This window comes from Cyrtonyx montezumae, unplaced genomic scaffold (assembly GCF_038088225.1).
Source record: "Cyrtonyx montezumae isolate F1298 unplaced genomic scaffold, pur_monq_1.0 scaffold_6, whole genome shotgun sequence".
NCBI lineage: Eukaryota > Metazoa > Chordata > Aves > Galliformes > Odontophoridae > Cyrtonyx > Cyrtonyx montezumae.
Window position 1 is genome coordinate 16,125,280 of NW_027072067.1, and position 16,630 is coordinate 16,141,909.

General features: G+C 38.9%; 1 protein-coding gene across 2 annotated transcripts in view; it reads right to left on the minus strand.

Moving 5' to 3' along the window:
* The window catches only part of PDZRN3 (PDZ domain containing ring finger 3), a 119,295-nt gene that overhangs the window by 11,960 nt on the left and 90,705 nt on the right, over positions 1-16,630 (minus strand). Inside the window, exons 1-3 of one of the 2 annotated variants that reach the window (XM_065749236.1) lie at positions 15,973-16,068; positions 2,985-3,235; positions 393-480 (exon numbers count right to left, since the gene is read on the minus strand). In XM_065749236.1, coding sequence (XP_065605308.1) covers positions 393-480; positions 2,985-3,235; positions 15,973-16,041 — 408 coding nt within the window. In that variant the 5' untranslated portion in view covers positions 16,042-16,068. Of the gene's footprint in view, positions 1-392; positions 481-2,984; positions 3,236-15,972; positions 16,069-16,630 lie in introns of those variants that run through there. The other variant, XM_065749235.1, reaches the window with a different exon arrangement.

The following is a 16,630-nucleotide window of genomic DNA, read 5'->3' on the forward strand; positions in this document are numbered from 1 at the left end:
GGGCCTACAGTTCATATGTTATACTCTGAATGGTTGGAAACAGGTTATAAAAACTAGGAATGAGAAAACTGAAAATGATCTTCTGATGGGACATGCAAGTGCTAAAAACACAAGATCTAAATCAGCATTGTTACAGAGGATTTACCTGATGGAAATAAGGAATTCATTTTTTATGTTAGTTAGCTGAAGATCTAGCTCAGCACTCCATGGCATATTGTTAAATACATTGCTAAAGGTATCAGTAAGGTTTTCAACCTGCAGAGTAACCAAGATGCAATGTTATTAAAAATAACAGCTTTGAACTGGTCTTTTCACTTTATGCAGGATATACAGACCACAACATCCACATGTTGGGCTTTCAGTAAATGAACTGGTTACTAAACATTAAGTACCTCCAATTCTAACTCATCTCGGTCCATTTCTTGATGGATTCCTCCCATGTAGTCATTTGGGTCGTAGTATTCATGCACTGATGGATGGCTGGAGAAAAAAAGAAGTGTTACGATAGCACTCAGTTCTATAGTTAGCATAGCAAAGCATTCCAAGCTTATAGCAATTCATGAAATCATGAAACACGACAGACTAACAACCAAACCATGAAGATACACACAGTTAATTATATATACTATGCCATTCATACCAGTAAATGTATTAGACAGTACGTTACACGTATCGTAAGAAGAGTCTAAAAGATTTGACACCTATGATGAATGAGATTTGTAAAAGAGCCTTAACGTTTGACTAGTGACTTTTCCTCAAATGTAAGGCTGACCTGGAGGAAAATACAGAGAGAATGGTGGCAAAGTATGATAACAAGTACCATGTGACACAGCCAAAGGGGCAGATATTTGCCAGAGTGCAAGATGAGAAGAAATATTAGATTATGTATTCATGAGCTCGGGTTATGTGCAGAGATGCACATAAAATCCTCCTTGCCTCCTTCCTTGGTAGTTTTTCTTTGCCTTGAAGACAGAAAATCATATCAAATGTTTTAAAAATAATTTGCCACCCAACTATTTTGATTTAAATCAACAGCATTTTGGTGATTGACTTGAATGCAACAGGCTGTGCACAGTGATTTAAATGCCATTTAAATAGCACTGCTCTATTCATACTGCCATTCACTATTGGCATGATGCTTTTTGCATCTTGAGCTCTCCAACAACTTTGCTGTCTATACTGCAAGTTTAAGCAGTACGATTGTTTTGTGATTACTCTTTTATATGCTGCAATTTTATTTCTCCTTTTAATTCTCTTAACTAGATACATGTATTAAGAGAATAACTAGATACGTGTATCTAGTTAAGAGAAGTAAATGTGATAGTATTTAAATACCAGCATCTGCTAACTAGTTAAGTTATTCAATTCACTAAACACAGGCTACTCTCATGTCAATGGAATTTGGAAAAACTACAGGAAGAATTAAGGAAGCATAAAGCACATCTCCATAAACTTGCATTACTCTTTGCACACGCTGGATAACGGCGCAGTTTAATAGCAGTCTGTCTGCCCTTTATGCAGGATTGTAGTGAGGCAGGCTACGTGGTTGAGACCAACATCCAGAGCTCAAAGTGAGGCCAGCAGTTGGAACCTAATGACTGAGGGGCAATGAGGCTACTTGGCAGGACTGAGCTGGCATTATGTGGGCATGTTTCAACTTAATGGGATTTTCATGAATTAATCTTTGCCGTGTTTCTACTGTCTGGTTTTGCAGTTGGAAAGTGGCAGGTAGCTGACTGAGGTACTGAAAGGCCCTCTTGAAAATATATTTGGGTAGTGTCCTAAGAATGTGTGACCTCCCTGCAGTGCTTTAATCCCTACTACCTGTTCACTGCATCCAAGCTCAAGCCTAGCTTTTAGTGAAGCATTTTGAGTAAAACATGCAGCTGTTCTTGGATATTCAGTGGATGGCAATAGGCAGCAATGCAGTAATATTTGACTGACCCACCTTTCATGTAATCAGCACTGAGAGCCACAAAAGGAACAGACTTTGCACATAGAAACCAGTTCCTGGCTGAACACGCAGATGTTAGCATGCTGTACAAGTCACTTTGGAGCTGTACAAGATTGGTGCCTGTCTGTAGTCAAACTCTACTTGCTAGGAGTGCTGACAGCGATGTCCGGAGAGGCGTGCTGGGTGTGTCTGTGTGCTCTGTTCACCACTCAGGCTCTCAGTGGGGTTCTTGTTCAGAGCTGTACTGCACGGGCAGGACGTGGGCATGCTGGCACTGCTTCTCACCCCATACAGGGTTGTCTCAGAACCTGGTATTGCTATGGACTGATCCGATCACAGTCTGAGACAACACAACTGAGACATTCAGAACATTTCAATTACTTTTTCCTTTGGGGAGGTATGTGTCAAGACGACAGGCAATTTGCATGGACTCCTTGGGGAGCTCTTTTCCTCTTGAACAGCATGTGAGGGCGTGGTGTGTGTGCACCAGGAGATAATTGTCATTTTTATTTGTACGTACAAAAGCATCGAGCTACCATTAACAATAATTAAAATTTGATTCTAAAACATCCATGACAGCACTGGTAAGTAATTTTAGTCCTAGAAAATAATTTATTTGAGTAACATTGCTGCAGGGTTATAATAAAGTAATTAATACACTGGAACAGAATGTAGCGACTCTTAGCATTACACAATTTATGGCAGCCATAAAAAATAAAGTTAAAACATAAGCAACCCAAAGAGGCAATGAGAGGAATTACAAGAAGCAATAACTTTATCCATCAAACGCCAAAAAAATGAGCTTTATGAGGCCGTGTTGTGACTCAGTGGCATTACTCATGTGAGTAATAGCTTGCTAACGTGTACAAAAAGTGAAAGTGTTTTGAATTATGACTCACTGTTGTATGAATCTTGGCTGTATCTGGGAGCACACAACCAGAAGCAAATAAAGGTACGTTTAAGAATTACTTCTAATGTGCCACGTTAAGGAATGCAAGGATTTTCAAGTGCTTCACAAGCAGTTACTTACTCTTCAGGTAGGAGGTATGGGTCCAGCACTGAGACGGGTGGGGTAGGCGAGCCCATCTTGCTTAGGGCCATGATGTGTTCAAAAGTGATATCTGTTTGAGTGCCCACATCCACCAGCTGAGACTCGGGAGCTGTGAAGATCTTGGTACGTGGGGTTCTCCTCAGGACCTGCACCACGATGGGCTCCTTGGCTGTTTTGAATGCTTCCACTGCCTGCTCATGGGTTGCTTTAGATAAATCCTTCCCATTGACCTGTGGGAGAAAAAAAAGCAAAACAATGAGAGGAAGAGCCAAAAAGTGGAGGATGGTCTTGTTGTTGCTGGCTGTCAATGGAAAAGACTCAGCTTCCATCTAAATGCTCATATAGCAAGTACTAGGAATGATTTATGCAGTGTTATGCATCTCTCTTATTCACCTGTCACTGAAATGACTTTTCAAATCCTGTGTTCTGCTTTTAAATTTAATTAGCAGATTTTACTGGGCTCACTCTGAACTAAAGTACAAACCAACACCTCATTTATTTCTTGAAGATTAGAAATCTCCCAGCCCTCGTTCAAACAAAATAAGTTATTGATTCTCCTGTAATTTTTCTGCTTTAGTTTGTTTTTTAATCATTTAACCTTGTTACTGAACTAGTGGGACAAAAATTGCTATTACAGAATTAGGTGTCAGTGTATGATAAATACTTTCTCAGATGGGACATGATGGTCATACCTTAAAATGGAGATTTCTTTGAGAGTTTGGCCTGTTGGTTGAGATATCTGTATGTCTGGAAGGTCTCTGGGCTCATTCACACAGAGCTATGCTACAGAAATAGTAGGATTTTACCATCTTTTAACCTGCCAACTGTTGTCATTTTAACACAGATTTAAAGAAAAAATTAAAGGGAGGCTGCCCAGAGCAATTTTAGTGAAAGCTGTATAATAACATTACAGTCCCATTGCACCATGCTACTATCATATAGCTGTTACGTTCTTTGGACTGAGGCAAGTGTTGGCTCACATGCAGACACAAAATGCAATTCAGATTTTGAAAGCTCTCCTAGCAGCAAGAGGGAGGACCCCTATCATAGCAATCCTCACCTCTTTGAATAATGTCTTACATTGTTCCTTTCCAGCCAGAAGCTACTCACTTGATAAACTGCATTACTGTATCTGTAATCAGAGGTGGGGCTGCACAGTGCAATCTCCTGTCTTCTGCATGGAAGTGCTGGGTTTATCAGGTCCAAGAGTAACTTATTTTTTCCAAGGCATAAAACCACTGGGCATAAATACAGTAATATCTAGAGCCAGGTATTAATAGCGGCCACTTCTTAATTTAACGATTTCCATAAACGAGCTGAAAAGTGCTAATGTGGAGTCTCTGCTGCATTAGTTTCCTGAATATCATTTAAAACACTAAAAAAAAAAAAGTCCACATTCTGTTTGTGTGTGTGTGGGATAGCACTTAGTTCATACTGTGATCTGCCATGTTTGGCCCCACTGAAGAATGTGGGGCAGTTTATAGAGTACCATCACTCAGTGCAGTAACTGAATTGAGCCCATCCTTCAAGTATTGCTTGCAGCAAGAAGCTGGGCAGTAATAAAGAGGGTTAACTTGAGTGCAGAATCGATTGGAAGGGCTAAATTCCTTCTGAATTACCTGGCACACATAACACTTATTACGCTGTCATCTTTGGTTTATCTTAGAGAGGCAAAGACACCAGTTTTTTTGTAAAGCCAGCTGAGAATGGAAGATGTTAGCCCTGCATTTGCATTCTGCAAACAGTTGTATTGACCACAATCGCTCACAGTAATGCATAGCATGTAAAGTTTGGCCTGGTCAAATTAGATATCATTAACTCGCCCAATTGAGCAGATTACTTTAAAACAATTTGTACAGCTGTAAAATTAAGTTCGGTGTAATGTTTTTGCTGGAAAAAGGAAATGCTGATTATGGTTCCAGTTTTATTATTTGCCACAAATTAAATGTAGCACATTTCACTGTGTGCATCCTAATTCTTTTAGGAAATTCCTAATTCGAAGTATAGCGAGCCATCAAAGTAAAAGAATCCAAACTGCAGCAAACATATTTTAGGACATTTCTGGAAAAGATTAACTCTTGAGCAAGAAATGTTTTATGTGAGCTGCTTTCCATCTCTTTATGTTAAAGTCTGGTAAAATCATGCAAAGGATAGCTTTCCAGTTTATTCCCTAGTACTGTAAGTACCCTGGATTCCAAGCATTTTAGTAGAGGGCTGTTAAGATTGCTTGGGACATTTCATTGCTGCAGATCTGTGGACTGGGATCCCCTTTGTGCTTTCCATATGCGATTGCTACGTAAATAACCAAACTTCAAAATCAGACTGACGTGAGGTAGGAATAAGGCAGTATTTGGATGTATTACTTGGATTGTATTACAAATTATTATTACATGAGTTATTTCCAAGTATTTCTCTGATGTATGGCAGCATCCTCATTGTGCTAGGCAATGTTCCCTGGCCAGAAGCTGTTCACACGATGAATGGTTTCTGGTCAGTCTGTGGATCTCTTACAAGGGACTGGCTCCTTAATTCACACTGGGTAGAATCCTTTTAGCTCTGCAGGTTTCTATTTACATCTGCAGTTAGTTGTAGGCAATATGGTGCACCTTATTACATTTGATTTATTGAGAACTGTACTAACAAAATAAGAGTTAATGGGTTGCACAGAGCTATCACTCTTAACCAATCAGATTCCAAATGAGGAATGATGGAAGAGGAAGCAGTGATGGAAAAATATGCTTTAAAGCAATTTGCAATCGGGAAATTATACAGCTCAAGATAAGGCCCTTAAAAATCAGTGCTAAGTGCCACACTGAGCACTAAATACTGAGCACTGAGTAGTTTATATTTACATTATTATTATTATTATCATAATCATTTTCTATCCTAGCACAATAATACTACTTTTTGTTGGAGGGACACGAGCAAGTGAGTGCTACGTTTGGGTAATAAAAACTAGTAATCCTCAAGGCTGCTAATGTGTACATAGGCAAAGTGCTTTCTTGTTCAGGATGTTAGCAGGTGTTGGTATTCTATTTCTACTGGCAAAATATTTATGTAAAAAATACACTCGGATGACTTCAGTGATCTGATATCTGTTGTCCATGTGGAATCTTTTGAAATGTAAACCAATAGATCATATTGATTAAGGTGTTCCCTTGCTATCTGAAGAATTTGTCACAACTGAGAAACCTCCAGTGCTTAAAAGCCAACAAATCCATTTGTTCAGTTTCACTTTGTAAAGAAGTGACTGAACAAACATAAAATTTATTCCTAATGCTGCTCATTTGTGCTCAGCAAAATTCTTTACAAATAGTTACATCTGGAATAACACAGAAAGAAAACACCCATGCACATGAATGCTTCAGAAGACTGCCAAAAAACTAAAAATGTGCATAATTTCTCAAGAACCTTACATGCCATGTGACGGAGACAATGGGATCTTTCATGGCAAAAAAGGATGGATGCATTAACTGTTAAAATGTTAGAATGCTTAGCTTTTGTGCCTTCTTTGCACTGGAACTAAATGGAATATGAGAAAGCCATAGTTAAACTAGGATGTAAAGAATGGACCTTGATGATATTTGTGGTGGAGCCAGATAGGAGGGTTAACAACTGCATGAGACACAGATATAAATCCTGTGAATTAAGACTGTATGCTGAACAAGGAAGTGATGCTGGCTTTTTTTAATAGAAAATCTCCAATGATTAGATTTTCACTGCCTAAAAGGGCCCCTAATTGGCTGTCGGGAGGGATGGTTCACCATTAAAAGAGGAGAAACTGTTTAATTGTTAAGGCAAGTAGGTATAAAACTAAACTACTGAAGGTTACGTTGTATTCTTCAGTACTGAACATGGGTATTGTTTTGAGGGAGATTCATATAGGAATGAATCTACAAAAGCTATGTGTGAAAAGCCTCACAGTCAGTTAATAGATGTGTTCAATTTAGCTTGAATTTAACATTTTGTACATATGAAGGGTGGAGAGAGCATGCTAGCTAAAACCCACATCATAAAGACATAAACATGGGATAATCCTTTTTGGGAGGTCAGTGATTCCTAGAAGTTTCCTTTTAATACTTGGAATGAAAATTAAAATAGTCACTTGAGCATTATTTGATGGTTACTAAAGTCTCATTTAGGACATGGGGCTTTCAATAGTCCTGAATGAACTATGAGAAAAATTAAACAGTAATTAATAAAAATAAAGGTGACAATATGCTAAATCTGTCCAAACCAACAAAAACAACAACAAACCAACCAAGTATCACTCAACTATACTTCAAACTTCAAAGAGCCAGGAATAAGGCTGGAAAAATTCAAACACTACTTTGGATCCAGATTAACAGAAAAAAAAAAAAAGGAATACAAGGAAAAGACCTCATGTCTTTTCTCATGTCTTTTCTCATGTCTTTTCTCATGTCCTTTCTCATGTCTTTTCTCATGTCTTTTTAGGCTTGTGAAGAATTTGCACTACCTAGAACATTGCTTCCTGTATAATTCTCCAGCTCACAAGTATCTATGGCATCAGATATGCAAAAGGTTTTCACTGTGAAATCCATGCAAGGTGTTTGACCTCTCTCCTGTTGAAATCTCCTTCCTCTATTAATTCTGCTTATGTGTTAGAATGAAATACCTTTGTTTTGTTTTATACTGTACATATGTGCTTTAAAATTGATAATTACTCTACTGAGAGCATTGGCATCCTTCAGCAATTCTTGAGCCAACTTCCACTGTGTGGATGCCAATTTCAGAGCAGCTCTTCAGCACACCTCCACGTGCCTGGGATCCCTCCAGCCCTCATGCCTCAGGCACTGGATATTGAATGGCTGCTCTCAGATCTTCCTGGACCTTTCTGACTCTCGAGGCTCAGCAGCCCCAGCTCTCTTAGCCTGTCCTCGTAGGTAAGGTGTTCCATCCCTTGGATCATTTCCATGGCCCTCCTCTGCACATGCTCTAACAGGTCCTTGTCTTGTACTGAGGACTCCACATCTGGGTGCAGTATGCTAGCTGAGGTCTCACCAGTGCGGAGTAGAGGGGAAGTATCACCTCCTCTGACCTTCTGGCTGTGTTTCTTTAGATGCAGCCCAGGATTCAGTTGTTATTCTGGGCTGCGAGGGCACACTTCTGACTCATGACCAGCTTGCCATCCGCCAGTACACCCAGGTCCTTTTTGGCAGGGCTGTGCTCCATCCTTACATGCCTCAGCTTGTACTGAGAGCAAGCGTTGCAACGACTCAGGTGCAAGACCTTGTACTTGGATTTATTGAACCCCATGACGTTCACTAGGCTCACTGCTGGAGCCTGTCTAGGTCCCTCTGAATGGCATCCTGACAACTTGGCATCATCTGCAAACTTGCAGAGGGTATGCTCAATCCCAATGTCTTATGTCATTGGTGAAGATGACAGTCCCAGTACTGACCCTTGCAGGACACCACTTGTCACAGAACTCCATCCAGACACTGAGCCATTGACCACCACTCTCTGGGTATGATTCAGCAGTGAATTTCTCATCAGCCACTTGAACAGTCCACCGATTAAATCCATATCTTTCCAATTTGGAGAGAGGGTGTTATGGGGGACCATGTCGAAGGCCTTAACCAAAGTCCAGATAGATGACATCAGTGGCTTTTCCCTTATTCTACTGATGCAGTTACACCATCAGAAAAACCCCTCAGTGTAAGAGTTTACTGTGTGACCATTAATTATTTTGTAATTTATTTTTGCTTAAATAATGTATGATGCTTGTTGGGTCTTGGTAATATATACTACAGAAACTGGAAAGATTTCTGTTAAAGAAAATTATTTTTCTTTCTATCAAGTCAGACTGATCTATATGGGTTTCATGTCATGAATGGTGAACATTTGCATGTGTTGTACAGCTTTTGGTTCTTCTCTGCTTCACAAGTGTCAGAGAAGAAAAGTTTTTTGCTTAAGAATGAGTAAGCAGCTTTTCTTTGTAGAAATGCATGCAAATCCTTGAGAAATGCACTATAAAGGTGCTAGTTCTGTTAGATTACAGATGTCTGTGCTCCATTTAAAACACTCTTTATGGTCTGATTCACTTCTTTAGCTAGATCTTAAGAAGTCTCCACATTACGAAAAGGCAGCAGAACTTTAAAGATTTTATAGAAACTAGAGCAGCAAAAAGCCTGTTTTCTAAACCTCCTTTTCCTCAGGAACTGGAAAAGGAAGGTTCAAAATATAGGTTAATTCTTCTTGCAGCTCCATCTAATCCCTCTTTTATTTCCCTCATATGGGCAGTCCCTCTCTCTCTTTTTTACTTTTTAGAGAAAAGAATTATACTGTTTAGTAATGGGCTGTTTCCATGTGTGCACATTTCCTTCTGCCTTGTGAGCCATCCATGACAAAATAGTTAAGAAAAAATCTTTCCTTAAGAGTACAGAATACATTTGTTCTTGAAACCGTTAACTTCTAAATGGAAAATCTTGGTAAGAAGATCACTGAAATAAAGGAATTTTTATTCTGTAAGTAGTTAGTTCCTTTATGTATTGGCAGTACAGCACCAGCACTGCATACTGAAATGTACCTGCTTCTGGCTGGATTCTCAGGCTCTGCTCCTATTTCATCATTTGCTTCAGTGAAAACTGTTTTAGATTAATTCTGAGCCTTCTGAAACTCTTATAATTTTGAAGTCTTTTTTCCTTAAACATGCTTTTATCATGTTAAATGATTTTAAATAAGGGTATAAATACTTCTACATATTTTGTCAGTATTAATATAACAATCTCTTGCATATCTGTTCATGGCTTTATAACCTTGGTCAGTATAAAACTAGACAAGTTTACAAGTCTTTGCTTTTTAATGACTCTCTGCCATCTCAGCTGCATGACCCAAGGGAACCAATCAATTGCATTTATGACCGAGGTACAAACAGCAGCCATAAATAATTATGAATTGCTAATGAGAATAACTCAGTAACTACAACTACCCGCTTTCTCTCATTATCTGTATTTACCCGTGCATGGAAAACATGGTCAAACATTTTGAAAAACGATGCTTCTGCAGTGATGTTATTTCACAACAGTCCCATTCCCATGTCTGCACTGTTGCTTGCTAACTGCAGTTTTTGAGTCCATCCTCCACCCCTCCCTTCTTCCACAAATGTCCCCGTGATATATGACAGGGAAAGAGCAGTTTGGGTTAGCTCTGAAGATATCTATCTTGAAGAAGGTTATTGAAGTTGCTGTCAGGGAGAGATGGAAAAAATGCCCAGTGTTGCTATCTGGGAACCCAGAAGCAGTGACAGATGCAACAGCATTCATCTGGGGGCCTCCTCCTTCAGTAGCCACCTGATATCAGGTATCTGCAGATATGCATTGCGAGTTTGGAAATTCTACTGAATACATCAAAGGTATTGTCTCAGGTCTCATGATGCTTCAGTTTTTCTTTTAGATGGCAGCCTCTAGCTTTTGACCTAAAGATATATTGTGTTAGTAGGAAGACTTGCTTCCATAGTCACTGTTTAGTGAATATTGAAGTGCTGTGTATGTACGTATACAATGAAGTGTATGTCTTATTTATTTATTATTCATTCCTCCACCCTCCTGTCAAATTCCTAACTGGGTCAGGAAGAGTAGCTGGATCTGCTTACATTTACTTACCTGGTGTCTGAAATAAATAGTCCAATTTATGTAAAAATGTGGAGTTGTAGTGTCCTAGTGAAAATGAAGCATGACCTTCTGTTGTATTATTAATGAACACAACAAAACACATTTATTAAATCTGTGCTTTTTCATTAGTCCATATGTTTCCTTTTTCCCAGCCCATGTCTGACATGTGACAGTGAAGCACAGAGTGATTGTCCCTAGCACCTTCTCCCTTGTGATTTCTTGCCACCTGCTTCATAGCATTAAACAGATGTATAAGTGCAAAGCATTACCAAACCCATCTTTTCAATCATTTATCTCTTAAAATAATAATAATATAAAAATAGAGCCATGCTGTAGTTAATCAATTTATCTGCTAAATACAAAGAGAAAAGGCACTGTATATCTTAGGAAGATTATGAAGCAGTAAGGTATTTCAGGTGTGCAGTAGGTCAAGTTATCCATTTCTATTGCAAGTGACCATAAGGCATTTTGTTTATTTCATACCACAACTTGTTTATGTTCCTTTAATGACCAGAATATTCTTCTGACATGCAATAAAGAGTATCTTTAGAGAAATTCTAACAGAGGCATTACATTATTCATCACCAAGTGAAGAGGAAAATTTCAATTGCCAGTTTCTGTAAATGCCTAATTAAGAAAGGGGACTTCTGAGCCACAGACGGGAGCCACAATCATTAAAGGGCAGTTTTCTGAAGATTATGAGTCTCCAGTATGTCAAGCAGAGTTTTTCTACAGCTGAACTAATTCAGCAGTAGAAAACCCTGTCTAGAACAAAGCCTTTGGAATTAGCATCTTGTTTCAGCAAACACATGCCTGCTTTGAAGTAAGTGTGATAGGTTCACAACTGGCACTGAGGTCAAGTTTAATGGTAGCTAAGTGATTGAATATAACTCCAACACTATTCTTAATTTCAGCTGCAGCACAGAAAGTGTACATACAGAGTATCTGAAGTTATATAGTGTATATCAAGTAGACCAGTTTACTATAATTGGCACAACCAGTTCAGTCTTGACACTGAATACTACCAAAATGCAGAATAATTCTCTGGCTGCCCAATTAATTTTGAGGGTGTGAAAAGCATATACACATATATACACAATTATTTTAGTTTCCCAAACCTTACAATTTTGATTAGAATTTTCTTTTTGAGATGGATTTTTGTTTTGACAAGCTCCAATTTGGCTCTGATTTGGGATAACATTATTGCTCAGAAAAGTTTAAGACTGGTCAGATTGTGTCCTTGAATCAGTCTCTGTTAACGCTGATTGCTTTATTTTTTGTAATTCTAAACGTGAACAAAATTCTAATGACAAAGGGAGGCGTATCAGAGATGAGCTCAGTGCAACTAACTTGTGTATCCATCTCCTTGCAAGAGCTGCTGCTTGAGGTTGAAAATGAAATATAGTGTCACCTACTTCCACATCACTGCCTTCTTTTCATATGCACAGCAATTTGTATGCTAGCCTTGGTGTTTATATTACTTTGGCCACACAATATCTTAATCTAGTTTAAAGGACAAATCTAGTTTGCTTACTATTGCTTTCATTGTACTTGTCTCAAAGAACATGTGAACAGAGCTTTCAAGTTCTTAAAACACTAAAAGGTCATTGCATCAACTGTTTGTTTATACGTGAGAGGTACCAGCAGTCAAAGAAGTAGAAATTGTCTGCACTCAGATCATCTGAAGCAAGAGAAGTGGCAATGTGAGTTTGTTCCTGCCAGCGTTTCTATGCTTGTTCTGGAGGGATTGCCCAGAGGAAAGAGTTGGTCTCCATTATGGCTTAAGCCATAATTTCTCATCTTGAAGTGTAGGTTTTGATGTGTTGTTTCTATGGTATCTTCTCACCGTTAGAAATAGATGAACTCCATCATCTTGAATCCCAGTGAACAGCTCTGAACATTGCCTGTCCAGTTAGACTCATTTGATTTAAAATCCTGTGTTCTTATCCCTGGCATTTTTACATGTCTACTTAGGAAATACTTTCCTTACTAAATGTGTGTAAATGTGTGCTTAGAGTGAGGTAGGTAGGTAGAAAACTGAAGTCCTGATCTGTGTTTTTAGTTTACAAACTCAAATGCCCACCTCAGATTTATTTTATTTATTAGTCTATTTATTATATGTATTCTTCTCTAAGTTTCCTTCAATGGAGATTACTCCAAGGAAAAGCCCATAGTTCTGCTGTTGTTTGTATAGGAGCTAAAGACATTAAGAAGAGAAAACTGGAAAACTGGTCTGTAAAATCTTCCCAATTTTATGATTTTACCCTTAAGAAAACTCTTTCCCTTTATCCCTCTATTTTCACCAACAAAAATATTCTGGAGAAAATTTCCATATAAATTGAAAACCAAACTAATAGCATGTAATTACTTCATTTCATATGCTATGTGCAATGGGAAGTGAACCTCAGGATACATCTATGGCGTATGCATCATGTTGCTGCCCCAAGCATGCTTATCACCAGTGACACTGTTCTGCATCAAGATTTCAAGCTGCCACAGTCCCCTTTGTATCTGTAGTGCAAAGCATTGATATGCACAGCTACAATAGCCTTTAATGACTAGGTGTCTTAATTTGCTTTTTATTATGTGATTAAAGGTACAATAAGGTATGTGTTCAACAAGAGGGAAGACCATTGTTCTGCATCATTAAGCTCACAGTGGCCCGAAAAGAAATTGTAGGCAATGTGCCAAAGCCCTTAATGAAGAGGATCTCTTTGAATTATCTATGGATGAGGAAGGGATAAAGCCTGAGCCCTGGTATATTTGATCCTCTTTGTGCTCTCTGTTATGAGGTCTTATGGAGCCAGATGTACCAGACCTTCTGGAATTGTATTTTATTGAAGCATTATTTTCCCAGCCACATTAAAGCTCTTGGCCTAATAGAGAAAGTGCAGTTATGTACCATTATTAATTCTTGCAAGTGTTTTCTGAATTCCTACACCTCAGAGTCATTAACCTTCTAAAAATCAGGTTAAGGGGATTTATTTGTAACAATGCTCAATATTTCCTAAAACCGAATTATGTAAATTTTGGTCTAACTCAGACTTTGTAAAAAGCTTCTTTAGGTTTTCTCAGGAATGGCACTGTCAGCTTATGACACAATATTAGGATGATGCAAAATAAAGCCTACTGTAAGAGGTATTACTGCTAACATATTTTAGAACTTTTGTCTTTTATATCCTGGTATTTTAAATGGAAACGGTCTTTCATATCCCTTACTATTAAATTTTTACTGATTGCTCTCAGGTTACACGAGGATACATTTTTATAGTCACAGTGACATTTAATTAGCTGGACATTCTCCCTCAGCTATAGAATTCCCTCCCACCTATCTTGTGAAACAGAGAAATCAAAGTAGTATGCTACTGAAATAACTTTGCACAATAATTCATATTCTGGAATAATTGGGGTTTATAGTCTTAAAGAATTCAGATCTATGTTAGAAATCCTAGTTTTATAGGATTACATGCACCTTTCACTCCTACAGGAGCTGAGGGTATTCCAACCATGTTTCCCCAGAGGACTCTCATGCTCAGCATTAATTACTGCTGCTGTGCACTGAGCTGTTCCCACTGCAGAAGCCAGGTTGCAGGATTTCGCAGGTTGATTCCTACATCCACACCCCTGTCAGACTGCCCTGCTCCAGGAGTCAGCACCAGACAGTTCAGTCAGCTCAGCTATCACCAGGACTGCTCCTGTGACTGATTTTAAGGACGTGTATTTAGAGAATGCTGCCCTGCATCTGTTATGAGATGTCAGTAAGTTGCAAAGGTTTCTGATTCCTTCATTTCACATCTCAAGTGGCAAATGCTTTGTAAACAATTAAATTATGAATAATCTGCTGCTCTGGTTGTTGAACTTCTGAATGGGATTCACCGATGTCAAATCCAGACTGCATGAAAACTTTGCCACCCCGGGGGATAAGTAACTACACAACAGCCACTGTGAGATCTGAGCTGAGGGCTCACCAACAGAACCAGCACCATCTCTGCTGCTGCAGGCAGTATGTGAAGGCAGTTCTCAGTACGAAACAACATCCAAGAGATCTGAATATCCTTCTCTGAAATGCTTCCCGTCATCACATGCACAGCAGCTTAGCAAGTGGAAGTGAGTTGGTATAAATAGAAGTGACAGTAAGCATGTCTTTCTATTTGTTCTCACAAGTTTTTTTTTTTTCCTCCACAAAACAACAGTGACCTTTGGGTAAGCAAGTGGGAATTAGATCAAAACTGCATCTTTAAAATTTAATCGCTTCCTTATTAGCATAACATACAAAACACATATATTATTCACTGCGTTGTCAGCGCCATCAGTATCTGTGATCAGATGCAGGTAGCAGCACAGCGAAGTGCCTGGGGTTGCAGCACTCTGCAGTGCTGAGCAATACCCTCTGCTGGCGAGCAAACACATGGCACTGCTGGGAAACCACCCCCCATCCTCATGTCGCTTGGCAATTGTCATGTTCTGTAAGCAGCACTAGGAATGGCAGAGTAGTAAAGTACAATTTCAGAGATATTTCCTGTCGTTCAATATTTTCGGGGATTAACCATAATCTGCTGATGGTAATTTCAAGAGATGAGCAAGAGTGTGTCTCTTAGAAACCTGGCCATCACTGTTTTGGTCAAAATTGTACTCCAGATGTCACAAAGTTAGAAATTTGAGAGAGATAAACAATACAGACAGAAAGAAAAGAAGAAGCACAGGAAATGATATTTTTATAATAGAAGTTGGTGTGTTATCACATTTTTTGAAAATTTATCAGATGCTCAGTATGAATAATTGGATGCATAAAAATGTGGAGAGTATTAGTTTTCATCTGCTTTCAGTTCTAGCTGTTTGTTGGCTGGTATTCCTGCACTTAGAGGTGAAAGAACAGGACATAAACTTACACTGGCAGGAACCAGACTCCGCTGTGAAAGAATGCGTGGCACAGAAAGAAGTATCTGTATGTGCTTGTAAGCAGAGACAAAACCTTCTGAGCATCAAGTCATTGCCTGTGCCTCCAAAACTTGCTCAAAGTGTGTGACCAAGCGATGACCCTCCTCAGGAAATTTTAATAAGGCATCCTAGAGAAATAAAGCAGTGCCCTACTTCTTGATATAAAATTATGCAAAAAGTTTGATGCAGAATAGCATACACTTAAGTATTTGAAGTTCTGCAAGTGCAAGGTAGGGAAGGTAAAAACAATCATTATCTTACACACATGAAATTAGGCAACAGACCCGTTCATTTCTACTTGTATAAGCAATTTAGGTATCCCATCTTCTGTCATTAACAGTGGCTACATGCCTAAGAGAGAACATTTGCTTTAGAAATGAAATCTAATGCTTTACCTGACAAACTTCATACAGTAATTTGTACTGCTCTTCTTGCTTCTGTAGAGTGCACAAACTGCATCCCATGTTTAAACAAGTGGCAGAAAATATCTTCCTTATTCAGCAGTGCAGCCACAGAAACCTCTGTTAACAAGCATGCGTGCAGATATCCTTTGAAACACCCAGGTGGGTCGGCTGAGCTGGAGCAGATCTCAGTGGTATTGCACAGAGCGTTGCAGAGGAACTGTGCTCTTTTCTTCACAGCTTTCCCTCTCCCTGGCAGTACACAGCACTCCCTCTGCTGCTTCACTCTGGCTGCCGCACCGAGCTGCAAAGCGCGCACTATATACTGCTACTCATGCATATTAATCAGCTCTCATTGACTATTCATAACAGACAGTGATACAGAAGCTATAATTGCCAACTATGACAGCTGAAATTTCTCTAATTAACAGGCAATGCTTCAGTAGCAGGCATAATAAAAGACACTAACAATTTTGTAAACCATTTTGTAGCAATTACAAATAAACATGACTACATTTTACTATGGTCCCTCAGGATAATTCTTCACATATTTAAGCAGACCAGAAGTACATTTTAAATGTAAGGCTCAATGCAATGAATCTAATAGCATGCAACTCGGCAGTGGCTGCAGCAAAGTTGGATATGCTCAGGA